Source organism: Parus major, chromosome 7, assembly GCF_001522545.3.
Source record: "Parus major isolate Abel chromosome 7, Parus_major1.1, whole genome shotgun sequence".
Classification (NCBI taxonomy): Eukaryota; Metazoa; Chordata; class Aves; order Passeriformes; family Paridae; genus Parus; species Parus major.
Window position 1 is genome coordinate 14,692,189 of NC_031776.1, and position 27,925 is coordinate 14,720,113.

General features: G+C 36.1%; 1 protein-coding gene across 2 annotated transcripts in view; it reads left to right on the forward strand.

The window, feature by feature from the left end:
- Nucleotides 1-23,721, forward strand: part of SESTD1 (SEC14 and spectrin domain containing 1) — a 49,784-nt gene extending 26,063 nt beyond the window's left edge. The window contains exons 8-20 of one of the 2 annotated variants that reach the window (XM_015635158.3): nt 756-869; nt 2,326-2,423; nt 2,778-2,833; nt 5,271-5,473; nt 9,089-9,211; nt 12,470-12,664; nt 13,264-13,378; nt 14,513-14,672; nt 17,200-17,281; nt 17,609-17,731; nt 18,625-18,816; nt 20,596-20,717; nt 22,974-23,721. In XM_015635158.3, coding sequence (XP_015490644.1) covers nt 756-869; nt 2,326-2,423; nt 2,778-2,833; nt 5,271-5,473; nt 9,089-9,211; nt 12,470-12,664; nt 13,264-13,378; nt 14,513-14,672; nt 17,200-17,281; nt 17,609-17,731; nt 18,625-18,816; nt 20,596-20,717; nt 22,974-23,103 — 1,713 coding nt within the window. In that variant the 3' untranslated portion in view covers nt 23,104-23,721. Of the gene's footprint in view, nt 1-755; nt 870-2,325; nt 2,424-2,777; nt 2,834-5,270; nt 5,483-9,088; nt 9,212-12,469; nt 12,665-13,263; nt 13,379-14,512; nt 14,673-17,199; nt 17,282-17,608; nt 17,732-18,624; nt 18,817-20,595; nt 20,718-22,973 lie in introns of both variants that reach the window. The other variant, XM_015635157.3, reaches the window with a different exon arrangement.
- The last annotated feature ends 4,204 nt before the right edge of the window (nt 23,722-27,925 follow it).

Genomic DNA, 27,925 nt, shown 5'->3' on the forward strand with positions numbered 1-27,925 from the left:
TTTTTCCCACAGGAGTTATTCCAGGCTTAGCACATCATTCATTAAAGCAAACTGTACTGCCAGTTTTTGGTTTAGGCTTATATGAGAGAGGCTCATTCAGGAGCCTCTAGAATGCAGAAATGGAAGCAAGAATTTAGTTTTTCCACCTAGCAGTGGACCTGTGTTTTCCTGTATGCCCTGATGTAACTGATGATCTAGATTTGTCTCCTAGGTGAATGACTCAGGCTTTTAAGCATACTAAGATTTGAATTTTTGACTACTCATGGAAAGAGTATGATTGATCCAACTTTTGCTGAGCATATTTTCACAGTAAATGCAGGCACTTAACTTTTATGGCACAAGCTCACCTCTGGGACTGAATGCATTGCTGGAGTGGTAAAAATACTGAGTGCTTTGCAGTATGATAGCCTGCTAGAATATTCACCAGATATAGATTGTGTAGTATATGACTTAATCACAGAGCATCAGTTCCCAGCAGGAAAACAGATATCCAGAGAACACCTTTCTTTTTCCCACTGTAAACAGAGGAGGTGGTAGAGATGATGCTCGTTCAGGATTATGCATGAGGTATACACTGCATGTCAGAATTACCTCTAGTTTAGGCCCACATTAATTGCAAACAGCCACATTTCATTAAACATTTAGCAGTAAAATGTGAGTGACAGAAAGATCTGCACAGTATCTCTAGGCACACTTCTCAGATACTGAAGGAAAATATGAGCATTACCTACAAATGACCTATTTTATCGTTGCAGGTTATTTTAGTATCTGCTAACAAGCTGACACGATATATAGAACCATGCCAACTAACAGAAGATTTTGGAGGAACTCTCACCTATGATCACATGGATTGGTTGAATAAGAGGCTGGTTAGTTATCTTCTTTTTCGGGTTCAGGGGTTTTTAATGTCTCCTTCTTGAGCCCTGAAATTTTTATTTGTGTAGGAACTACAAAGCATGTAAGAAATAGTGGTGTGTGGTCTTGCGGTTCATTTACATGAATAGTGTTGTGATAAGGAACACTGCTGTTACTCAAGGGATGATAAAGCTAATGTCATCTATTTGTTGAGCAACCAGTTCCTTAATGAAGCTCTTGTAGTAACACTAATTCTAGAAGAGCCTGAGTCTGTGCTATAGTTGCTATAAAGGGAAACTGGCTGCTGTAGGCGAAGACCAAAACAAAGAGAAAATACTAGAACTCTGCAGATTCTCCTGGGTTAACCATTAGGTCTTTGTTCCTGTTGTTTTAGACTGTCCTACATCAAAACCTTTGTCAGCAGTTTCCCCAGTAGACTGAGAAGCAGTAAACATCTAGGAGCAGCTACATCCTTTAATTATTAATCAGCACAAATTGTTTAAGCAACTGTTGGTGTACATAGCTCTCCAGAATTTTCTTCATCTTTTCTTCACTGATACTTGCTTTTCAGTTATTTAAATAGAATTTTCAAAACAATATTTAATCTTTGTTGACACTGTCTTCCCTTCCTTTATAATCTGTTCTTCAAATGTGTGTCTCCATCTAGGATCTCCAGGTGTGTTGCAGCTGCACCTGCTTTCCCTTGAAATTTTATGTAGTCCTAGATAAGTTAAAGAAAGTTCATTGGCAAGCTACTGATTTGTTATAATAATAAGTTATTATAATTTATGACAGAAAAAAGACCTGTGAATGTTCCTGTGCATGCCATGTAAAGCACCCAATCGTGCTCAGTTCTGTTAAAAAGCAAAACCAACTCTCAGATGTCAGGTACAGAGGAATTGTCTGAACAGTATGCAGTGTCTTGGCTGTACAGGTGTTATCTGAGATCAGAAGCCCCTGAGTTCAATGGAACTGATGAGGATATATTATTCTATATAATCTTTCTATATAATGTAATACAATACATTTTTCTTTTATTTTAGTTACTTATTACAATATGGTCCATTTTAATAGTGATTAGAAGCTGGAATCTTTACAAAATCATTTAAATCCTTCCAAGTGAGCTATCTGGTAGTTGTGTAACATGCCTTGATTCTCTAGCATTATTAAAGGCTTAAATGAAGATATAGAATAAATATGGCCATAAGATCTTACAGGTATTGCAGATATCTCAATTTGTTTTCAGTATTCATTATATTCAGTGTAATATTTACTGAGTGCTCTTAAGTGTTCCCTGAACAAAACTTTCTTTTCTGTTGTTTCCACCCTGCCATCTGAATGGTGGGAGATAATTACTCTGTATAGAGATTGAACTATACTAATGGAACTACTGGATAAATTTTCCTTGATGCCTTCAATACAGCTAAATTAAATTTTTATTTCTTGAACTAAAACCTTCCTCTTATTTAGGTATTTGAAAAGTTCACTAAAGAATCAACATCTTTACTGGATGAGCTTGCTCTAATTAACAATGGAAGTGATAAAGGAACTCAACAAGAGAGAGAGAGGTACATGATTCACTTTTTGAAATCAATGCTTTTGGATTATAAAAGTTCATTTGAATTCCAGAAAAATACTGAAAAAATTATTCACCTTAAACACCTTGAAATGTGTAAAGAAATTTTAAACCTTTATAATGTGGACTACAACATATCTGAGTATGTGTGTAGGGGGATGCTCATTCAATTGATTACATGCACCTCCATGTGTGTTTTGATTCAGTGAGTTGAAAAAGTGAGGACTTTACTAAGTGAGAAAAAAACTTAGTCTTTTAAGACCATTAGGTAGTTCTAGCCTTAGCTGAAGTTTTTAGTGTTATTATAATACAAATTTTAATAATGTGTTTGTTATTTTTTTCAAAGATCAATAGATTTGAACTTCCTTCCATCAGTTGATCCTGAGACGGTATTGCAGACAGGTACAGTAAGTTAAAAAATTAGAATGTTGGTCAGTAAAGTGACATAATTCATTTTAGGCCCCAAGTGAAAGCACAGAGGGCACAGTTGTTATCAACTGTGTATAAACTATGTTTATCAACCACTGTATTCTTTGGGTTCAAAAAAGTGATGCTAAGAGATGGAAGAACTCCAAACATGTCTTTTTAAATACATATTTTTATAATCTCACTAACATCTTACCAATATTACCATAACTATTATGTTTAATTTTGGGAATGCTTTGTTTATAGCTGATGTGAGTATAGTTGCCTTATAGAATGAATTCATCTCAGTAGCCACCAAATGGTTCCAAAACAGAAAGCATTTTCCTGCACAATTCTGACAATTTGCATCGGTCTAGTTCTGAGCTGATCATCTGTCAGAAAAATGAAGCATACTTTGCTTCTTGGACTCTCAATTCAGCATTAAATGATTTGGGATTCCTTAACATGCTAGGGTGAATTTCCTATTGACAATAAAGTATAATAGTCTATTGATTTGGACTGTTTTTGTTGTTTTTTTTACCTAGTGCCTCTGTGGAATAAGAAGTAATGCATAGTGTTAGGTGGTAATCAGAGTTTGAATGCTTAGAAGTTTTACCTTACAGCCTCCTATAAACTAATGTGTGGATCACGTGTCATACTTCTCACAGTGGCTTTACGTGCTCATTATGTAAAAATTTAGCTTATCTAGATGTGGGATAATAGTGAAAAAAGAATTTCTTACTTTGATCTTTGAAGTTTTTAAAACATGAAGTGTCTGTAGACAGTGTCACTAGATTTTAGCCTAATTGTGTGTCCAAGATTTTTGGACAAAACAACACTTCAATTTTGTGTAAGCAGATGGCTCCTTAGCCCATTAGTTTATGCACATTCTCTGTTTTCTTAGTTCTAGTAATTAATTTTTTTTTTTGGTGCTGTAAAGTTTCATAACTTCCATGGGACTGGATGATCCTTATGGCTCTTTTCCATCTCATCATATTCTGTGATTAAATCATGGGAATTTTAAGAGGGAGCCTTTCTGTGTTAGAGTCACTGTACTGAAAGGCTGAGAAAAAGAAAAATTAAACTCTCCCCAATTAGTTTTTTATCTTCCAAGGCTAGATGTAAACAGAGGGTTTAGATAAAAGGCTTCTTTCTTCTGTATCTACCAGTACTGTTCTTTTCACATCTCCAAATCCATATATACAGTTCATAAAATTTGATAAGAAGTTAGTTCAAAAAGATGTTTTTACCTGGAAAAATGGTGATCCTTTGCTGCTGGAACAATACAATAAAATTTCAAAATTACCCCAGTAGAACAAACTCGTAAAAAAGTCTGTTTGCCCTGCATCTATCTGTGCCTATCTATGGAGTGTTAGATGAAATCTGAGATGTTTGTGCTAGAGTACAGCAAAATGTATTTGAATTCTTAAGACATTTTCATTTCATAATAACTTAAAGTTGTTTCCTGCAATCCTCAAAACCCTTGGCATTTTGAATATCTCTATAATAGCAGTTGAACTTAGTCTTTTGTTCCTGCATTTTCCTTGAGGTATTACTATTACTCAAGTAGTAGGTTTTTTCTTTGAAAAACTGTCTCTTTGAAAAACAGTTTGAAAAACTGAAAAATGGACTGTGAACTGTCCATTATAAGAACTGCAGAAGTAATGATCTCCAAATGGCACATTTTCACTTTGACACCAACATCTCTTTAGTGACCAAACACTGTTTTATTTTAACTGTGTCAATGAAATTTTGAGGAACAAATCGATGAACTGGATTTACTTGTGTTTACATACTGAGAACTTTAACACAACATTCTTCAAACAGTTTAAGCAAAAGATTAAATAGTCAAAACATGCTGGTTTTGTGTATGTGAAAGTCACTGCACTCTAGAGAGTTTGAACCCTGATATGATGCTTAAGAGGATGAAGTAAAGGGCAAGACAGGTGAGAACAGAATACTGAAAAAATAGTTATGTCAGCTTCACACTCGCTATGAAAGAGTTGTACTTGCTATAAAAATTCTGAAAGACAACAGAGAAATTATATAGTTAGATTTTTTGTGCCTCCAGAGCATTCATTCAATATAAGAGCATGAATTGTTTGAGAGAAATACTTTGGATGCTGCTCACCTTACTCCAGAGCTGTTTCAGACTCAGGATTGTGCTTTTCAATTTTTCTTACATTGATCAGTGCTATTGTCAATTTGAATGTTAGTCACAGTATATATCTGAAATATACCACATTTCTTCTGTTTTATGACTGATCCGGCCCCACAAACTGTGACCAAAGCTCTAAATGTGCCCAATGTATGAAAGATCATTAGCTGCCAGAATGCATTGTTAATGGTTTAAAAGCAGGCAATCTTACTACCAATTGCTGTGGTTTTATTCTGCAAGTCTAGATTAACCACATCATTCCATGTACTCCTAAAGGTCACGAGTTACTCTCTGAGTTACAGCAGCGTCGATTCAATGGATCTGACGGAGGGGTGTCCTGGTCTCCGATGGACGATGAGCTGCTGGCTCAGCCACAGGTCATGAAGCTGCTGGACTCCCTCAGAGAGCAGTACACTCGCTACCAGGAGGTTTGTAGGCAGCGAAGCAAACGCACACAGCTGGAGGAGATTCAGCAGAAGGTAATGCAGGTAAGCTTGGAGCTGTTCTTGAAAGCAGTGAGGTGCAGTTTTGAGCTCAAGTCCCAGACTGTGATTTCTGCAAAAATCAGAGGGGAGACCTTACTGCCTCCCATCACTTCGCAAATGTCAGTGTGCTAGTCTCACTCAGTGCCTTACATTGTGACTGCCACGGTGACTTTCCAAAGGCTGTTCTGACATGTGGAGGTTGTTATAAATGTGCTCTCTTGCCTTGGGGCTGCCCCTTTGCTGTGCACTGTGGCAGTGCCTGGTGGCATTGTTGGAGGTGCAAATTCCTGCCCTTCTGGCAAAGAGAGGAACACCTCTGACTGAGCATCAGAGTTGAAAACCATCCCCATCCCACATCATTTAAAATTCCTGTTAGTGAAGATAAACCGTTATATATTCCTATATTTGTCTAATGCTTGGTGGTTTAACGTAAGCTGAAGTGCTTAAACTGTATTTCAGGAACACCCCGACAAGAATGAATATAATTTTCCTAATCAATTGTATGTTAAAGGTCACGATGAACTGGTTTGGTCCTTTGGAAACAGCCATGTAATTAGCACTTTCAACATTTTCTCAGCAGAGTCTCAGTAGAGAAAATCAAGGAATTAGAATTAATTTATTCTTCTTGTGTTTATCACTTGAAATTAGATATGTGTATATTAAAGATTCTGTGTAGTTTGAATATGCAGAAAATGGAATAGATAATTGCCTTTAACCTTTCAACATTGGCATTTCTAATGCATGAAGAGTGCAGGTTGAGTACTTGCACTTTATTGCATTGTAGATATGGGTAAAAATAAAAACTAATCCATTTTGTGATGTCTAGCAGTGAAAATAGAAATCTACCGAGGAGAAAATTTTAATTTCTATAGTAATTTGATTACTGTAAAATATCTAAAAATCAGATGTCATTTGTTTATATATTGAGCTGGGAGTATTAAAAATATATGAGAGATTAATATAATCCTATATAGAGCATACCAGCACAGCTGTGAGTATAATCAGGTGAGGGCTTATTCCTGTGTATAGGTTTCAGTGGTTGAACAAGATGTGATTTTTATCGTACTTTGCCAAACTGACATTGTTAGTACATTTAAATAGAATTGTTTACCATTACTCAGCCTCATTTTGCAATATTTATAGTAGAAATAGTTACTTGTTTGCTCTGTGAACACTACAGATGTTACCTGGCAAGTGAACTGAGTTTCAGTACACAGGAAGAATGTGTTTTGCTCTTCTGCCAAACTAATCAGTTTTTCTAAAGTGCATTTAAAAGCTTTTTAAATGGCATACAAATATTTGAGAAAAGCTTAATAAATCTAGGAAATTATTTAGTTTCTTTTTGGTTTACAGCAAAAATTAGGCTTAATAGAAAGAGTTAAAGGCTAAAAGTAAGAGGCTAATGATGTACAGAAGGAAGGCAATGGAGGCAAAGTGCCATGGAATTTATTTTGACAAAATGAACAGAAGTTGCCATATAACAGTACTTACAGTACTTTAATTAGAGTGGGTATTTCTCCCCTGTGTAGCTGTTACTTTTTTCTTTTGATCTTCTGCTAGGTTTCTTTACAGTTACATTCCTGTTTCATTATTTAGGTACCATCTTATACTGCTAACCACTCCTGGCTTGCTTTTGTGCTCTTGTTTCAATTTCACATTTTGCTGCTTCTCCTTACTGTGATGTGTTTAGTTCTTATTCCTATCTCAAAGCCTTCTTATCCAAAACTGACTCTCTCATTTATGCCTTCAATATTCTACCCTCTCTTTTGAATTACCCCTCTGGTTTCTGTTCTGTGGTTTTGTTTCCCTTTCCTCTGTCTTTCATTTTGTAGTGTAAAGGCTGCAGTGATTGTCAGATGCTTTGTAAAAAGCAATTTTTCTAAATGCTGCTTATTACTGCAACTCTGTAGGTTAGGATAAACTCTGGCTTTGTCCCTCCTTAGGCAGAGGTGTTAATTATTCTTTCTCTATTCTTAATTCACAAAAATAAATGGCCGGTCTTGACCTTTATTGCAGTAGTCTTGTCACTAATGATTTTAAAGTTTATTTTCTGAAAATTACATCACATTTTTCTGCATGTTCCCTAGTAACTCTTCCCTCCTCAGTTTAAGCATCTGTCACAAGAATGGCCGTGTGCTGGCCTAAGCAGTTGCAGAGTCAATGCAGTAGTTTCTGGAAACTTGTAATGGTGAGGTGGTCTTGGCTCTTGGCCAGAGAGTGCAACTGCTAAGCAGTGGCCTTGTCCAGTGTTTCAGACTTGCATGAGAACTGTCATTTCCGTGTTTTCCAGGCCACTCTGGCCTTAGAGGGGGACATCTGAGTCCCTTCACTTTTAGGTCAGTTCCATATTTAACCTGTAACAGCTGTGCAGAGGTGCTGAGCACAACAGGAAGTTTCTCTTTAAACAAAAAGAACCTGCAACTGTAGAGTCTTAATTTGTCCTAGAAATGACAAAAACAAGGAACACTCAGAATGCTTTTGGAGCAATGAATATATGCTCTGAAACAGTGCTTCAGCATGGGGAAAAGAAGGGCAGGGGGAAGGCAGATACATAATGAATGACTCAAAGATGGAGTGAATTGGGTAGCCTTCTGTAACAATGATTGTTCTTGATTACTGTTGCAGTGCAGTCTAGCAGCACTAGGAAAATGGTCCAATTAGTCCCTGTTTCATTTGTCTTCATGGTTATGGGGTTACATTGTGTATTGTATTATGTTTCCTGAAAATCTGTGTGAAGCTGTTGTGTGATCAATGTTTAAACAAAACTCACATTAAAGACAGGAAGCTGGCTTCCTATGCCTTTTTATTAAGGTTCAGAACCTGGAGATATTCCTGCATTTCCTTACTTCAGGGCTCCAGCAGTGACTTCTGCACTTGGTTTCATTGCAGCTATCTCTGTTTCCCAGATATCAGGAAATTTTTTCCATAGATACAATACGATAATTCAAATTTGTGTAAGGAAACCAAGATTTGAGACATTCTGTTTCTCTTGGAGTAATACTTACATCAAAAAATAGTTTCAAAATAATAATAATAAAAGAAATGCAATACTGTAGTGCAAAGTTGTGTTGCTGTGATCCTGCAAAGACAAATTCCATAAGATGTGGCCACAAAGACTCAGTAAAATATTTATGTTTTTTGAATAAAGTGGGTGTGTAAGTTTAATTTTAAGTATCCTGTACTTGAGCATTAGTTTATTCAGCAAAAAAAGGAGAAAGCTCTAAAGTGTGAGGTTGAATACAGCTGTGCACTGTAATCACTTGGGCAATAAAAAAATCTGGTTGAACACAAGAGGTCGATTATTAATGTGTTTTGATCTCTGTTATTGACAAGAGATATAAAATGACAGTTGTCTATATGAAAAGTCTTGTAGCTGCCACCTGTTTTCATGGAGCTGATGGGCTAAGGTTAATGAAGAGTAATTTCTACTTAAAACTTTGAAGGATGTGAATGGATTCAACAGCAAGGTTTTTACAGAACTGAAAAAGATCTGTTTTTTTCATAGACATGCTTATTTTTATTTCTGCTTGTGCTATGAAATTCTGTTTATACCAGTTTTTGTATAATTAATTTGCTACTTTGTTTTTATCATCTTTATCGTTCTGACAGGTAGTCAATTGGCTTGAAGGACCTGGATCAGAACAGCTAAGAACCCAGTGGGGAATAGGAGATTCCATTAGAGCGTCACAAGCTTTGCAACAGAAACATGAAGAGATTGAGAGTCAGCACAGTGTGAGATTTCCCATACCCTTTTCAAGTATCAAAATAATTCTAAATACATGTAGTTATGAGCAATGTATTCTGGTTATGAGTATCTATGAATTTTGCATAGTGTATGTTGATATGAGTTACAGAGGAAATTACCTGAGCAGTTGTAGAACTAATATGGTCATTATATTTGCATATTATTTTTTTTTCCATTGTAGAAAAATATGGATTACAGTCTGTGATTTTTGTTGGGTTTAGTATGTTACAGCAGTCCTTAAATTTTCATGTAGAGTAGAAGGAATAAATTTACTTTTTCCTCTCTGCCAAAATGTCTGAGAAGTCCTGCACTTCTCAAGTGAGTAACTGAATGTTTTTGTCTCTATTAAACTACACTTACCAGTAGCTGAAACTGTCTTAAGACTTTCATAGATCAAGAATTTAGATATACTTTATGTTCATAATGACATCATGAGGATGCTATTTTGTAACTACACTAACTTTATGCCTTTGCTTCTAATTTTGAATACTTCCTAAGCTTCAGTAGAATTTTGTCTTTCCATTAGATGATTAACTATAATTAGGTTATGAATATTCAGTGCTCCCAAAGGGAGTTTTGCTCACAGTGCTGTTCACCTTTTCTGACTTTCCTTGATGTAGACATTGGAAATTTTTCCACTTTTCCTAAGTTCTGTTTGCAGTCATGGCAACTAAAATAGTCACTAGGTTATAGTTTTTTTGACATAATTTAAGGGGAAAAAAAAAAAACCCAAAACCTTTGAGAAACATAGCATACTAGACAACACTAGTTCTGCTGACCCCACCTTCATCCTTGCTGGATGCAGCAGTGCAGGTGTTCGTGTTTGGTTAAGTAAATCCTGTTTCCTCTGTCTTGTTGTTGCTTCAAGCTCTTCAAGCAGTGTGGAACCCAGTACCTTCTCAAGTGTAAAACATCATGCAGTTGAAATCCTAATTGGAAAGGGAAAAAAAAAAACAACCCAAAACCACCCTAGACCAACTGCTTCACTGACAAAAATAAATTTGAGTGTCTAGTTATATTGGTATTTCAAACTGAAAAGAGAAAACCAGACTGAACATCCTTTCTTTTCTCTTGGATATCTATAACAGATAATTGTGATTTAGCTGCAGCTAAATGCAGTTATTGAAATCCCACTGAAGTTTGCAGGCTGCCCTACAGTGTCCAGAAGCACTGACAGCATGGAACACAGCTTGGTTCTCAGGTGCTGGCAGGAGTTTGCAGAAATAAATCAGAAAAAAAAAATAATTATATCTAAAGAAGTAATTGGAAGACCACTGTCCTACCTTAAATTTAGATGCCTGTTTAGAGATTAAAACCATTTTTAGTTTACAGTGCTAGAAAAATGTGCTTTGCCTTTTCCTTTGATTTTTAGTGTGCGCTTCCTCTTCCATTGTTTTCCTGCTTTTTCTCTCCTAATAAATGAATTGACAGTTTGTATGCTTGCTTTCTTTCATCACCTTCTCCTTAATGTTGATTATAATATTTTGAAGAGACTTTCAAAAATGATTTGTTTTGAAGATACTTTTTTTAGTTCAATTTACTCTGAAGTGAAAAAAATAATTTCCATAGAGTGTGTTTTGGTTTGTTTTGTTTTTTTTAGTGGGAAGAGGGTGGTTGGATTTTTCTGTGTGGGGTTAATTTTCTGATAGTTTTATTCATGAGCAATACACTAGAACTGTTGTTTGTGAGCAGGTCTTTGCTCCATGGGTTTGAGCTGTCACAACTGTGCCTGAGTTCTTCCATGAAAAACATGAGAAATGCACTTTTTATATCTGGTTTGCTGGTATCTTGATTTTACTGTAGCTTGATCAAAATCAATTGCTGCAATTCTTACTTACTTTAATGCTAAAAATAAAAACAGTGAAAAAAAGCCAAACCCCAAAATCTCTAAACATATTAATCTTAAATTTTTTAACTTCTCATATTATAGTTTATATGTCACATTTAGCTGGATTTGTGTGTTTGGTGTCGAAAAGCTATGTTCTGTGAACTGATTGTGCTGAATCTGTGTATCTATAGTACACATGTCACAGTGGAAGATGTTCTCACATTATGTCATCATAGTTGCCCTTTTTGGGACAGATGAGAGATTTATTCTGCTCTTAAATTTTTGACTGATTGCTAATTTAACTTTTTCATTACTTTCTCTTTGTTCCCCTTCTTGCTCTTTTCATACTCTTTTTTTGCTGTGAGCAGATGGTAGAGGCAGCTTTGGGAAAAAAAGAAAAAAAAAATCAGAATATGGATATTTATACTCCGTTTTGCATGATTTGTAATTAAATGATGCAGAAGCTGAAGACATAATTTACAAAATTCTAAGCATCCCAACAGGAGTGAGACAAGAATACAAATTAAATATTGTAGGCCAATAGATGGTGCTGTTCCATAGAAATCCATAGGACACTTCAAGGTCAAAATTAGAGCTGTTGAGCAAACACATTTTGCTTTGCAGGCATCTTTGCATGTGACAGCAGTCATGCAAGATGTGGATGTGATCTGGATGTATCAAGCTGTTTTTAAATCTCCCCAAATTGTTAAATATTTAAACTATTTTCCTCTGCAAATACACCAACATGACAACATAACTAAATCTTATGTATGTAATCAGTAATAAAGCCATGTGAAAAACAAATCTGCACATTTTGAATTGAATAGTAAAAAGCCTTTCCGTAAATAAGAAACAAGGACCATTTTGAAGTTTCTGTGCATGGACTCTCTTTTGTTCAGGGGATAGAGATTACTTCCACTTTGTCAAAAGCAGTATTTTTTCTAAATATTTTAAGCAAATTACTGCTCATTTCAATCATGTCCCTGAAAGTAACACCTGGATAGTCCTGTGAACAGGTAATATAATATATATTATAATAGCTGGTCACTTGGCAAAAGTGATCTTTTGTTTCAGTAGATCAGTGCAAACATTTAAGCACTAGAAATTTGTTTTGGAATACTGGAATTCCTCTTTTGGTGGAAGTTTGTTCTGGGACTAGGAGCCATGTATTGAACTCTTCCCATATTTCTGCATTAAATTTTTTATACTACAATGCATGTATTAACATCTACTGAGCACTTTATTGAGAGTTGATTTGAAATCAGGAATGCTTTTTCCTTCTCTGTGAGATAATGCAATCTGTAATAAGCTGCTTTTTCAATCTGATTATTTATTAGACTGCAGTTGGATGTATACCATTTAAGAGAAATACAATTGTATTTGTCATTTTTCATTCTTCATCTTCTTGTGTTTCTAGGAGTGGTTTGCTGTGTATGTTGAGCTTAATCAGCAGATAGCAGCTCTTCTAAATGCAGGGGATGAGGAGGACCTTGTGGAATTGAAAGCATTGCAGCAACAGCTGAGTGATGTGTGTTACAGGCAGGCCAGTCAGCTGGAATTCAGGCAGAATCTATTACAAGCAGCACTTGAATTCCACAGTGTTGCCCAGGATGTAAGTGTTTCTTTTTAATTTTTTTTGAGGCACTGTCGATAAATTAGTGCTTTAGTATTGTAAATGTTGAATAGATTAGAAAAATATTCAGGGAGATGAAGGCAAATATAATGTCACCTGGAAAATGCTGAAAGTCATCATTTACTGTAATTGAAACACTGAGAAAATTGGCTCCCCCTTTTTTAAGAAGGGAAGCACTTTGTAGTATGTCTTACATTTCATTAGTATTTGAAATAAAAAGGTTATTAGTTGTTTCTCGCCCTTCTTTTTTTTTTTTTTATTTGGAGGCATATGCATTATTTTAACTGGAATTTGTTATACTTTTCATAGCTTCTTTTTGTCACATGGCACATCCCTTTCCTATATTTTTCTTTAAGAAGTAGAATTTTGGATTCTTACCCTCCCACCATCTAGAGATGTGTGTTCTTGGATTACTACAAGGCAGATGGGTCATTTATCTTTCACCTTGACTTTTATTTCCTGTAGCTGCAAAGTGAAATTTGAAAATGACAAATCTCCAGGCATTTTAGAAGATTGTAGACCCAACCATCTGAACCTCAAATTTTTTAAATATCAGCATTTATGTTCTTACATTTTAGTTGTCTCAGCAATTGGATGGTTTACTAGGAATGTTGTGTGTGGATGTAGCACCAGCAGATGGAGCATCAATTCAACAAACATTGAAACTACTAGAAGAGAAATTGAAAAGTGTTGGTAAGCAAGATACTTCTGCATTTCAGGCACACACATTCTAATGAGTGCATTACAGAGGGAGAAACAGTAATCCCTTTTAAAAATCATCAAAAAAGCAGGGGGCAAAGGTCTTATGACTTCTGATTCCTCACGATGTAATCTTCCACTGAGCTACTTTGGACTGGCTGATGCCATCTGCTGTGTAGTAGCTTTGTCTGGAAAAATGATCTGGAATGGTTTTCTTTTAAATGCTTTGAGTCTAATATATATATATTTGTTACATGCCATTATCATGCATTTCATCTGTAAACAAACTTCTTTCCCCCATTAATCTTCTTCAGTGACTTGGGATTATAGTGCTTAGTGATGATCTGTTTGTCTCCAGACCTGACACCTTGATTAAGGTTTTGTCCACACAGTTTTAGAATGCTTGTACTGGGTGTTTTGCAGTAACTTTGAATGTATATGTTAATAAATGGCACATTGGAGGTTGTTACACTGTCAAGCATATGGAATTAATTATTTCAGTTGGAAGGGGTCTGCAGTGATCAGCTTGTTCATTAAGTTGTGGGAGAAAGAGCTGCAAAGAAAAATAATTGATGGTAGAAGTAGGTATGATTGGAATACAGCAGTTTGAAGCATAAATGAGATATTCCTTCAGGAAAACAGATAGTAGAGCTTCCAAATAACAGATGTAACAGCAGATCCCAAGGACTGGCAAATTTCAGTGTAAAAAAGTAAAAAGTTGTATCAGCCATAACAGATATATTATAAAGTAGTAACTTCTGCCAGCAGTGGAAGAACACTTAGGCTTAGCAGTGGTAAATATTTTAGGGGTTATATAACTGTGTGGATAAAAAACATTAATTAACTATATATAAGCTGAAAAACTGACATGCTGTCAACTTCTATTCCTTTTCTTGTTAACTGCTAGGTCATAAAATAGCAAAGCCTTAGTTCTTTGCTAATACAGACACAAGCTCACTCAAACTTGAGTTGGAAAGGATGGTGAAGGACATAGTAATGTTCTTTTAATATTCCATGTTCCAGTCTTCATCCATGTATGATTCTGTTGCATTTTATTTCTCTCAGTTGAGAAAAAAACCCACCAAAATTCTGAGTGATCGGTTTTTTTTTTTTCCTTTCTCTTATTAGACTTAGGCTTGCAGGGCTTGCGTGAGAAAGGTCAAAGTCTTCTTGATCAGATATCTAACCAGGCATCATGGGCCTATGGGAAGGATGTGACCATTGAAAACAAAGAAAATGTGGACCATATCCAAGGAGTGATGGAAGATATGCAGCTAAGAAAACAAAGGTAAGAACAACAATTCTAGTCATCAAGATTTTTGTGTTAACAACTCACTTTTTATACAATTTAGGTTTTTTAAAAGAGCCCATTTTGTTTTATTTTCAGTTAAGGGATGTATTACAACTATATATTTGTAGTATATTTGAATGGGACAGAAACTTCCCTGACTAATCCATTGTAATGTATTCCTAAAAACAAGCACTTTTTATGTTTTGGTGTACTGGATGGAGTACTTGAATGATTTCCTCTGCTTGTAAATGCTCAAAAATGATACATTCTTTTTATATGGAGTTATGAAAATATGCAAGAGGGATCTTTTATATGTTGGCAGTTTGAGATGGAAAGATAATATGACTACAGTAGTGGTGATGGGTGTTAAAATTACGTATTAAACAGCCTTGTTTATTGTCTTTATCATAAGCTCTATCCTTTGAGTATGGTATTTTCATTACTGAGGATAGGAAGACAAATGAGATGGTCTTGGAGGGGACAGGGTACAAAGTGAAGGCACAGATTTTCAGTTTTCATAAGAACGTGATGGGATACTGGACCATACAGTCGCCCCAGAACATGGGGTTTGTGAGTTTTGGAAAATTATACAGAGTGAGGGATGAAGTTCCAGTTGGGAAAAATCTTAGAGTTGGGTTTATAAGAAGGATAGATTTTGCCTTTGTCCTCTTTCTCTGTATTTTGATTATTTGTAACAAAAGATGTAGTAGTATTGGATTTTCTGTAGTACTGCCTTTTTTTTCTACTCAACAATGTGAATGAATCAGATGCTATTGGTTGGAACCCCTGAGACAATATAATACTGCCCATAGAAAGGGCATAGAAATGTCTGACATTCAGGACATTGGCTGAGCAAAAAGGTGCCTCTAGGCAACAGCAAGGTCTAGTGAGCATCAAATTGCCCATTTTACAAATTAATTCTACTGTTCATAAACTGTTTTCTTAGGGAGCTTAGTGTAAGAAAGCATGTGTTGCAGTAGTGCTTAAAGAAATACTGTTATAAATCTGCCCTCTGAATCCTATTAATTTAAGCAATAGTTGTGTTTAGAGGGTCAGCTGCAAAAAGCTACAGAGGACATGTCACTGCAATAAAAAGGCAGTTGGAATTCATTTCTGAGAGAAGAGATGTACATGGGAGAAAGAAAGACTTTGTATTCACAGTAATGGACTCTGAATCAGCTGTGAACTCAAAAATAAACATTGGAGAACTTGTAGAAATTGCTTTGGTGTTCAAACATACAGGGAAAAGCAAGTAGAACGCAAAGAAATTTTAGGAAAGGAATAAAAAATGGAAAGAAGAATGTCATTGTGTCACTGTATAGATTGGTAGTCCATTTCTGTTTGTGTTACACAATTCTGGTCCCTATTCTCAGAAGGGTTATAGAATTGTGGGAAGTCAGTCAGAGGACTAAAACATCAATAATATTTCCAGACAAAGGAATGAAGCAGCTTTCAGATGTGGAATGATTAAACAAGGTTTTTTTAGCCTGGATAAGTGACAAAAAAAGTAAAAGGACTAAGTATATCTCAGTAGCATGTAATACTATTTTTTGCAACATTTAATTTGGTTTTTTCAAAGTTCTGTTGAACATTTCTTGTTATTTACATACATATGTGTTGTAATGTTTATTTTTAGGGGCATTTTGCTCCTTTATTTATGATTTTGGAACCCATAAAGTGTTTTCCTGCATCGTTAGAGCAGCTGATGTCCTTTCTGTAAGCATTGCAGGACATCTAACAAAACACAGCCTGCTAACAAACTGTTCTTTGGAAGAGCTTATGTTTGTAACCAGTTTGGAAAAGATCATGCACACAGTCTTTTGCATTTGCTTATAAAGCCAACTGTTGTTGACATTAGTAATTCCATTTGCACTGAACCGGAGTGTGAGTCTTGCTGTCTACTTAGTAGGCTCTGAAATTGAGGTGGAAAGCATTCTGACAGATGTATTAGCTTAGGTCTCGTTGTGAAAAGAGAAGGACTTTCAGCACTTTCATTGGAATTCTGGAGAAAGAACTGCAAACTGTGCTCAACTCAGAACAAGATAATTAGGGTCAGTTTTTATATCAATTAGATTTTCAAATAATTCCTGACAAGTAAAGTGAAGGACATCATCGTATAAGGGTTCAGGTATTACCATCTTTAGTCAGCTAAAAGGAAAAATGGAGAAATGTATTATCTTTTTAGTAGCCTCATCATATTCATCAAGAAAACATTACCCCCAACAAACAATACAGTTCAGACTTATGACAGGTTGAAGCCATCATCTGAATTTTAGTAGCTTAGCCATATCAGGAATCTTTAGGATCATTATTTTGGTGACTTGGAGTGCTCAGTTCTCACTATTGCAAGTTTCTTATTGTTCTCTGTGGCATTAGGTATTTTGGCCAAACCAAGCAGCTTTGATCAGCCTTTCATGAACACTTGTACCTTAATATTTCTCACTTGAAAACATTGTTTTCAATGTCAGAGTGTTTTGTGTCTGCTGTACGTGTGTTGATGAGTCTTTCTGTGCTGCTCTTTAAGGTGTGAGGATATGGTGGATGTGCGGCGACTGAAGATGCTTCAGATGGTGCAGTTATTTAAATGTGAAGAGGATGCTGCTCAGGTATGGAAATACCTCCAGAATTTCATCCTTCTGGTCTTTGTAGTCCACTGGGTTGATTTATGGGGACTGGTAGTTTTAAAGTACTTTTTTTGCAACTTTTATTGTATTGTATTTTTATTTAGGGAATATGTACAGTGAAAATAAAGGATATAGCAATGTCTGAAAATAATCTATTTGGGGATTGCATGCATGATCTACCAGCTTGTGACAGCTCATCTAACTTTTTTCCTGTATCAAAAGTATATGCTAGTACTGAAGTAATGCCCACCCTTCTGATTTAATTTCTTTTTCATGTATTAATTTATATTCTTTTGGCTTGTTTTTAAGGCTGTAGAATGGTTAAGTGAACTGTTGGATGCTCTGCTGAAGACACACATCCGACTGGGAGATGACGCTCAAGAAACAAAAGTGTTACTGGAGAAACATCGAAAATTTGTTGATGTTGCACAGGTGAAATATGGGGTTTCTTTAGCAATATGGGGTTTGTGCAGTTTCACATCCTCTCCTAAACAGAATCAATATCAGTATGGACAGCCATTGAACAGCTGTCACTAGTCTTGCTGGTTTGCCTCAATGCCTGAGTGAAGAAATTGATTGCTGAAGTTGGCAGTGGGCCTGATGAGATGTTGCAGTTCCATCAAGGGCAGCAGTGCTGCAGGTCACTACCTTAGTTAACCTTCCCATAGGCAATGCAAGCAAGCAACCAAAGTTCATTGGCTTTTGTGAAAGACATATCTCAAGCAGTCTTTAAAATTACTTTTGACAAGCTGGGCCAAAGCATCTGGTCAGTTGCTTTGTCAGTCGTTTACTGCTTTTAGGAGTGTCTAATTTGGACTTGTTAATTAACAAATGTGATGTTTTTTAATTCCACCTGTTGCACTGGAGCTGATTTTTCTCTTTTGATGAATAAGAGTTGAAGATGACAGGAGGATCATTTGCTGTTGCAGTGATGTGCCTCAGGGCACCTTGCTGCTGGCTGATCATAGACATGGTGCCAGTGGTCAGGGAGACCGTCCTCTCAGGAGAGGATATCAAGTATTCCTTGGAAAATCCAAACAGCTTTACAGAATTTTTGGGAATCTCTCTTCTTTTGCCAGTGTGAGTGCTAGGCAGCAGCAGATACTGGATTTTTTTTGAGAGTGAAAGCACTGTTTGGTCATTACAGTTTTATTCTTACTTCATCAGCATTTTCTAGTAGACCAGATTAGTTCAATGTACTTTATGAACCTAAATTATGGAGCTCCCATAAACTTGCCTGCTCTTGCTTTAAGATGCCATTTTGCTCCCAGGTAGAGTGCAGAGTTTTTTCATGCACTTACTCTCCCATGCCCTCCAATTTTTAGAGTACTTATGATTATGGGAGACAGCTACTGCAGGCAACCGTGGTCCTGTGCCAGTCCTTGCGATGCACTTCAAGGTCCTCAGGGGACACACTTCCCAGGCTGAACAGAGTGTGGAAACAGTTCACAGTGACTTCTGAAGAAAGAGTGCACCGGTTGGAAACAGCTGTTGCATTTCATTCTACTGCTGAAAAGGTGAGTGTTGTGTTTTATTAAAATAAAAATTTCTTACCTGAGTTCAGGCAAACAAAATGTAAGAAATATGATGTTGCCAGTACCCTTTCTAAATAGTAAAAAAAAAAAGAAGAATTTAAGTATATTTTTCCAACCGTTAACTTCAGTACTTAATGTAATAATTTTTCCTATACCTGTATTGGTATAGGGCCTGCTTAACAAAAAGGAGAGCAGCACTCTTCAAATGGGAACTCTGATATTGATAATAAAGCATTTCTTTGTGTCTTTTAGACTGTAATTCTTAAAAGCCAGGAACACTTCTTTGTGCAAGGTGTGATACAAAGCTGCCAAGTCATTTAAGGTCTTTGGAGAGTTAGAGGTGTATTGCCCTTTAAGCTGCATGGATTTTGGATGGGATAACCTCACAAACCATAAATGAGAGCAGCTCTTGACACTTCAGTTTCCACACATGCTGTCTTGTTTCATCTTGTATTTTGCACCTGGGGGGTTTGAACGTGCCTTCTTCTTGAACATACCTCTACCTTGGTATGGTTTTCAGACTCCTGTAACCACATGTCTCACGGCTGCACCCAGCCGGGTGATGCCAGAAGCACAGTGGAGGATGAGCAGTCAACAACAATGTGATGAGGAATAGTTGCTATTCAGTAACAGCTTACTGAAGGGGGAAAATGTTGAGAACTTTCAAATGCTTGAATTTGAGACAGTGTCCTTTAATGTAGGTCATGAGGAGTAGGGCCTTTTTGTCCACAGATACTTCTTTTTGTGAAGCAGTATGTTTTAAAAAATCAACTTAGAGTATATATCTCAAATATTGACAATAAAATTGCATGTAACTGTAAAAGGAAAAACCAAAATCTTGCACATAGAAAAATAAATTCATTCCATTATTGAAAGAGAGCATGGATTCAGAGTTGATTCATATGCTCCTTGGTTTTATTAATTTATTTGTATTACTGGAAGATACTTTAAATTTACAGTCATTTGGAGTTGATAGAGATTCACAAATGCAGAAATATATCATCTATTCTTCCAGAGATCTACCTGATGCCAAATTAAATTTCAGTGGTTCATAAACTCCTGAAAGTGGAATCTCTCAATCTGTACTATGAGCATTCTTTCAGTATTGCAGTAGTTAATTGCTGGGTTTAGGCAGTCTTAAGTTTAAAGAAAAGTAAATTAATGGCTGACAAAACAATGCTCTTGTTCAAACCCATAATTCTATTAGACATATATTAATGAGTCTATAGAAAATAGACTGGTAATATCCATGCTGCTTTGGAAAAAGTGAGAAGTGGAAGAAAATAGAGTTCTGAATACTAGTATTGGGTCACAATCCCATCTGGAAAGACCTGAGTTCAGATTTTCTTAGTCGTACCTGTTCTGTGCCAGATGTGGGTTTTAGTTTTGAAACCTGTTTTAAGAGGCTCTTCATTAACCATGGTGTTTCCACTTTACATTATTGTCATGTCTGTTTAATGTTGTCAGTCACTATTTTTATGCATTTCATATCTGTTGCAAGAATATTGTCTAGGAAGACTTCTTTTTATTCCATCTCAGAAGGAACATAAAGCATTCTCATGCAAAACAGTGGTAGCCCTAAACTGTCTTTTTAATGGATCTTAATCAGTATTTTCTTTTCTTGCATTATATATGTCAGTTGATCTCATGTCAATGTGGCAGTGAAAATGCCAAAAGAACATTCACTCTGCCAGTTAATGGCACTTAAAAAACTACTACCTTGTGTATTTTATTCTGTATTTTCTTTCTTCTATTAAACAGATTTTGCAGGAATGTCCAGAGCAGCCTGAAGCTTTTAATGAAATGGATCAATTTGATGAAATTGAAGCAGTTGGGAAATCACTGTTGGACAGACTAACAGTGCCTGTAGTTTATCCTGATGGGTATGTGGAATGGTTTTTCTAATGCCTTTGGAATAATGCTTTTGGTAAACTTTTTTTAATGGTGTCATATGCAGAAGAATTCTGGAGGTTTATTGCTGAAATAGAAAAGTGAGCATGTTGTTTTTAGAAAGTTTGAAATAGGACCTGCCTGCTTTCTGTGAAAAGATGGGAAAGAATTTTTAATGAGTATTAATGCACTGCCTTTCTAAAGTAGTGATTTTTTCACACTGAATGACTATTAGATTTATGCAGTCTTTGCACCAGCACAGTATGCAGAAGTAACAGAAGAATGACCAGTCCCAGTCTCTTCTCCCTGAAAAAAGATACCATATGAGAATTACAGGATTTCTATTTATTTGGAATTCTATCTATCTAAGCCAGTATATTGAAGATAAATTTATATTTGATTTTTTCAGTAAACAAAACAGTGCTGCTCTCAAGAAGTGTTCATACTAACTTTAAATTGGTAGTATTCTTGAGCTACAAAAGCAAATTGAATTTGGAATCTCAGCCAGTTCTGTGTTTAATGATGTCTGTTGTTATGCTGAGCTTGTAGTTAATTTCTACGTGAGTTACAGCCAAGCTATGGAACAAGTCTCTGGTGTGTAGGATTCCATACCATAATGAGAAAGGTCTGAAATAAGTGTATTGAATTAGAGGCTGAAACCTTGAGAGACAGCATCAGGCAGCTGCATTCTTCAAGGTTGCTTGAAGTCTATCTGAAAATACAGTTGCAGGAAGCTGGTCATGAAAGTTTACTGTCGTCTTATTTCCAAATGCCATATGCCTTCTGCAGTGTAGATCCTTCAATATGGAGTGCTAATCATGAAGATGGGCCCAGGCCTGAATTAGTAGTGATTTTTACTGTTCTTTCATTAGTGAGTTCGAAAATAGTGGAGGTTTGTATAGCTGGGGAAGAAAACCCAAAAACAAACAAAAAACTGACCCAGAACCAGATTAAGAAGTGTTTGTTGAAGTATTTTAGTATAACTTCTGTATAGCAGATTCTAGTGACCTGGTAAAAGTAGCAACTGTTCAATCCTGAACATTATTTCTGACACCTCTGGCATTTCAGTAGAATTTTCAATATCCCCCTTCACAAAAATGGTAATGTAGTTGTCCTGCATCTCAGGACCCCCTGCTCATCATCCTGGCATTCCGGTTTTGAAACGTTAAACAAATACTTTGCAAAGAGTTTGCTCATTATTAGAAATAGTTGGAGATTCAGGAATGTGCCTAATGTTATAAATGCTTGGGGGTGTTTTCACCAGTCTGTTCACCTCTTCAGACTTTTGCCAGTATCTTACTGGAAGTTCAGATCACTGTTCCCTGTCCTGCTCACGGTTTCTGCTCTGTAAGAGGAAATGCTGTGGTCTGTGTGCAGTTATGCAGTCTGACCAGTTACCCCCTCAAATGAGTCTATTCCTGCATAACTTTCCACTTTTTTTTGTCTGAAAGTCCTTTGGCCTACGACCATTTCCAAGGTGTACAGCTTCTCTGCTTTGTAACTAGCTTTAATACCCGTTCATCTGAAACACGTGTTCTGTTTAAACCCTCCCTTTGCTGACAGCTTGGTTAGTGGTCTCCCTTAACATTTCACCTGTTCTTTGTTGTATTTGAATTACACAGACATGTGTTCCTTTCAGTTTGAGAGGTGGATGGCATAATTTGACAGGATGTGGTTGACTTAACTTGTGAAGAGTCCTTTAATAATGTGGCAATTTTATAAACTCAGAATTCATGTAGAGACAGGTTATAGATAGTCACAGCATGCAAAATTGTCAGACTCATTTGGGGGAGAGACAGAGAAGGGAGGTAAGAGTGAGTGTTGGGAAGCCTCCAGTTGTGCTTGTAGAATAGTGCCTTGCTGTTCAAATCATGGAATAGTTTTGGTTGGAAGGGACATTAAAAATCATCAGATTCAATCTCCCTGCCATGGGCAGGGGCACCTTCCACTAGACAAGGTTGCTCAGAGCCCCTCCAGCTATTCTGGGCAACCTGTGCTAGTGTGTAATCACCCTCAAACTTCTGTTGGGAGTGTCTTTTGGATATGAAAGGTTCATTGAGTATTTGTAACAATTTCATAAAAATTTGCTCTTGAGTCTCATCACTAAGCCTTTTAAAGGTGGCATTTAAATGACAAGAGGAAAAAGTGGCTGTTTTTTTTTAATCTACTTTCTACTGCAATTAACAGGTGTGTTCATGTACTGATTTGCTTATTACTGATAATTTATTGTGGTTTGGGTTTTTTCCTAGGTCTGAGCAGTACTTTGGGAGCCCAAGTGATATGGCTTCTGCAGCAGAACACATTAGAGAGAAGATGAAGTTAGTTAGCCTGAAAAAGCAGCAGCTGAGACAACCAGAAGCCACCACTCCAGAGAGCTAATACTGACCTTGTCTATGAATTCATAACAGGACTTCAGTTTGTAATCCAGCATGTTGTTTGCATATTACAGAATTTGGTATAATATATTAAAATGCATTTCACAGCTGTTATGAGTCTCATCTTTTTTTCAAAGTAAATGTTCTCAGCATCTTAATACTGTACATCTATCAAGCCATAATTCTTTAACATGCTATGAAACCATAGACTCCAAGTATCTTATGAAAAGGAACTGTAAACTTTGCACTGAAATTTGCTGTAAAGCTTTACCTGAACTGTCAGCTGCTTCTTAGTTAGACAGCTGATGCAAGCTTTGAGTGGTGCTAATTAAAGTGTTAGAAGTTCCATATTATGAAACTCTAGTTCTTTGCTTCCCCCATGCCCAGGTGATGTAGTAATTTTAGACTGTAAGGAAAGTATCTGCAGTGTAGACTGTGGTAACCCTGTAATTTTAATTTGAAATACTTTGGAAAAAAAAAAAATCATTTTTATTGTGCCAGTATGCAACCTGCCATCAGATCTTTGATATATCAAATTCATTAAACAGATGTTTTCCTATTTGTATTGATAATGTATTAAAAGCTGTTTGTGCTTAATAAAAATCATCTTTTTAAAATCTAAGATTTGTTCTTGTCTCTGTATTTCCAAATATTGTTTATGTTACATTTTTATGATACATAATAGTAAAAATAATGATTCCCCCAATATATATAGAATATAATTTCCTATTATGAAATACATTGTAACTGTAAGGGAACTGCTCTTGTACTATTATTGATGGGTACAAAAGTCCAGGCTATTTTTTCCTTTCTTTCTGATAGCAGTACTTGCACAAAAGATGATATTTGCATAAGTCAGTGTTATATTAATCATAGTTTTGTTCCCTTGTAAGACTGGTACATGTTTCTTGTGCTTTATTTCTAAGTCCTTTGTTTCCCTTTGAATGGAGAATCCTGAATAATATGAATATTCCTGTTGGTGCCATTGCAGTTAAAGGTTTTCATGTAATGAAAGAAATTAACATGAGGTTCATAGCTTAAAACCATGAGATTAGTAATAAAATGAAATTTATTCAGAGAAGGGAATTGGATTGAAACCTAATCAACTGTGTGCATGGCTTGGCTAACTTCTTAATCTTCAGGATGCAATCAGGATACATCAGTTATTATATTTTTGGAAGATGGTGTGGGATCTGACCATTTTTAGAGTACTGTGTGTGGAACAAACAACTGTAGGTCTGAGAACTGTCATCAGACTCTGAGAACTCGGTTTTCACACTACGCTTTGCTCATGGTAAAGATAATGCTCTCTTCCTACAGACATAGGTATTACTCTGCAGATTTTCTGATGGATCTGTCATCCAAATATTATATTTACTTATTTTTCTTAGTTTTTTTCCTCCAGAGGCAAGTGATGTTTCAAATCAAGCCATTTATTAAAAAAGCAATAATTCCAAATTAATTGCTTACCTGTAAATTTGGTGATGAAGGTATTTTTCCTCTTAAGGTATTTTGGCAGAGGAAATACAATTTTTTTAATACAATTAATGTAATGGTACAATATTACATTAATATTAGTTTACAACTAACTGAAGTTTTACAGACATTATTTATAGAGTCTTTTTTGATATAGTCTTTTAAAATTTAATTTAGTTACTTAATTGCATTTGAGAAGGCTGATGTTATTATGGCTAATATTTGGAGGATATAAATCCATTTAGAAAGAACCCAAACATGAAAAGTATGCATATATTTAATATAAGATGCAAACACAAAAGTAAATTAATATAGTCATTAATAAGCGCCATGTCTCCAGTTCTGCAGCATTTGTAAATTGAATTTGCCTACAGTAAGTAATGGTCTGCAGTATCTCATTAAAATATTACAGTAAGTATTGCTAACACTTTAAATTATTTTCAGGTTTTTATTTTATTTTGGTTTTTAAATTTTATTTTATTTTATTTTTTTACTTTGTTTAGGGTGTCAGTGCTGTATGGAAACCCAGGGCAGTATCAGAAGCTCTTCACTCATTCCTGTGACAGCTGCATGCACAACTTGGAACCGATGACTGCTCACCCCAGTAACCCTGATGTTAATTTTGGCTCAGTGTGTGTAGTCCAATCTTGACACTGCTCTTATCTGTCATTTGGCATTCCTAGTGGCCAGTGGATCCTGACTTTCACCCTGTTGACTCTAATGGAGTCTCCAATACAGCATTGGGAGGTGGGCCAGCTTTTACTCTGCCTTTCTGCTCTCTTCCTCTGGAATTCCTTGCCTTTAGGCAAGTCAAGTGTCTGGCAAAGGGCTGTTGACCATCACTTTGACATTTGTCCATTTTCTATGTATCAGGAATGAGGGCAAGTAGTTTTCTAAGTTGTGTTGCATGAGAATCTGCCAGGTATTTCAAATCCTATGAACTGAGACTTCCTAGCTTACTGAAACAATGGAATAAACATTTCCTGTTAATGCTGTTATTGAATGTAACTGAATGGAGGGAGATTTTTGTGCTGTCCTGTACTCCTACTCCATCCTCTGTGGTTGTACTTGCTACTGAACCTTTAGAAATAACCTTTAATAGCACACAAAATCAATGAGCTACAGACTTGCTAAAAAGCAAAAAACCCTCTGGTAATCCATTTTTACTTGTCTGTGGATTTACTACTGCAAACAGAGGTGGTGGCTCTACTTGTAGCTCTTGCTCTGCATTTTTTTGGTTGCAGAAGTAATCCAAACAATGGAGTTCCAAAAGATGCAAATACATTTCAGATTTTTTAAACAGCAATCACCTGCAGTGGAGGATACAGTGCTGCTAGGTGTGAGATGGGGAGACACCCACAGAAAGGGAAGGATTCATTATAAAGATTGTAATTGTTACAGCCCTCGGTACATTACAACTGATGACTTGGAAGTGATGGAGTCGATCATGGTAATAAAATGAGCACCAAGATTTTCTGTGTTCCTGTTAGCCAAATTTGGTTGTATTTGAAATGCTTCAAAATATGATTATTATTTTGTTACTCTGGCTGGTAATGTAATCCTGAGTGTCCTTTTTGTGACAGTGAATGGAAAGGTGATCGACTCGGTAAGTGGCATCCCTTTTTCCTAGGACATCCATTGCACAGGCTGGCAGCCATAGGAACCTGCAAGCTCTTTTATTGCAGGAGCTGTGTGGACTGTTGTATTTATGTCCACAAAAATGTTTGGTGCTCCAAATGTTCACTGCTTAACTTTTTATAATGTTTAGTAGGATTCATTTCTTGGGAAAGAGCCAGATTTGGACCATGAGCTTCTATAGCTTTGTGTGAGTGACTGATCTAGCGTTCAAATAAAGCCACTCTGGAGGTGCAGCAGTGGGTGGAGAAGGGCTGTGTGCAGACCAGGATCATATAGCACTTCTTGTTCTATCATACTAGCCATGGATATCAGTGCCAGCTGACAAAAAGATGAGGGGAAGAGGTTTTTTCCATCACAGTAAAAAAAATAAAAGTGCCAGTAGGTCACGATAATAAAGCAGGTTGTCATGGGCTTTCTGCAACAGTAATGACATGTTATGGTGTTTCATTAGCCTCTAGTTTTCTGAATTCTTTCTACAAGATAATTTTGATCTCTTTAAGCAGATGATTAAAAAGGAGGAAGAAGGAAAGCTTTTGGAGCTGCAGATGCAATTCTCTAATAGCTCTGAAGCTAAAATGCTGAGAAATGGGTGAAAGCAAAGATTTGGTGATTCCTAGCTTCTGAAGGATTGATTTAGTATCTCTACAGATTGTTGTATTAGTAAAAGGGGAGTGAGGACTGTAAAAATGCTAGGCTGTTAGATTTCTCTTCTGGTTTAAAAAAATAATTGATTGAAACATGGAATGACAACCCATACATATTTAATAGCTACAAAAGTACCTGAATGTGAGCTCCAGAGCCAAGAACTTTTGTTTGAGTATCTGGACTTTGCATAATGTTGTTCCAAGTAATTAATTCATTATCTCTTCAGAGAGGTACCATCCTTCCCAGGTTTGTGGAGAACTGATACACTCTGAAGTAAGATAAGGCAAGCAGTATTTGTGATTCCTTGTGCAGTCATTTTGCATCTCAGTGGATTGAATCTTTTGTAGTGTGCCATTTCCACAGTTTCCTGATGTGTAACAGTGCAAGCAATTGCAGAGTTCCTTCGGTGGAATTAAAATCAGATGTTAGGAAAATATTATGGGATATAATTTTAAAATTACTGATTTCTGCGGTCATCTCACTTTTGTTTCCTTCAGTTAAATAGTGAAGGGAATCGCTATAGTGCTGATATATATAGTGCTATAGTCAAGACTCTGTATCTTAAGTGAAAATTCAATTAAAAATCTAATTGCATGCCTTCTGCAAGGCTATGGAGTCAAGGAGTACTTCAAGGTATTTTTATCTGATGCTCAGTGGAGGTAGTTTTGTTGTGAAGCTTTACTGTGTAAAAATACAGGTAAGACTAAATAAACACAGAAAAAGGAGATTGATTTCCCACTTCTAATGGGTCCCTTTATACAGTTCTCCCAAATACATGATATTTTAGGACCATTTTTCTGTGATTCCAAGGTTAATTTGAAGCTTGAAAGCGAATCACTGAATAAACTTGTAAAAATACATCTGATTCTGTGAGATTGGAAGACAACATATCACATATCAAAGATACCCATCAAAATAGATGTTTGTGTGACTGTAAAATTTTAGTTATGTTGATACAAGAATGAATAGAAACAGGATAAAAAACTTTTAGTATATTTAAAGCATATATTTGGTATATTTAAAGCACCAATGAAACACTTAAGCTCAAAATAGCAAGGAAAATTAAT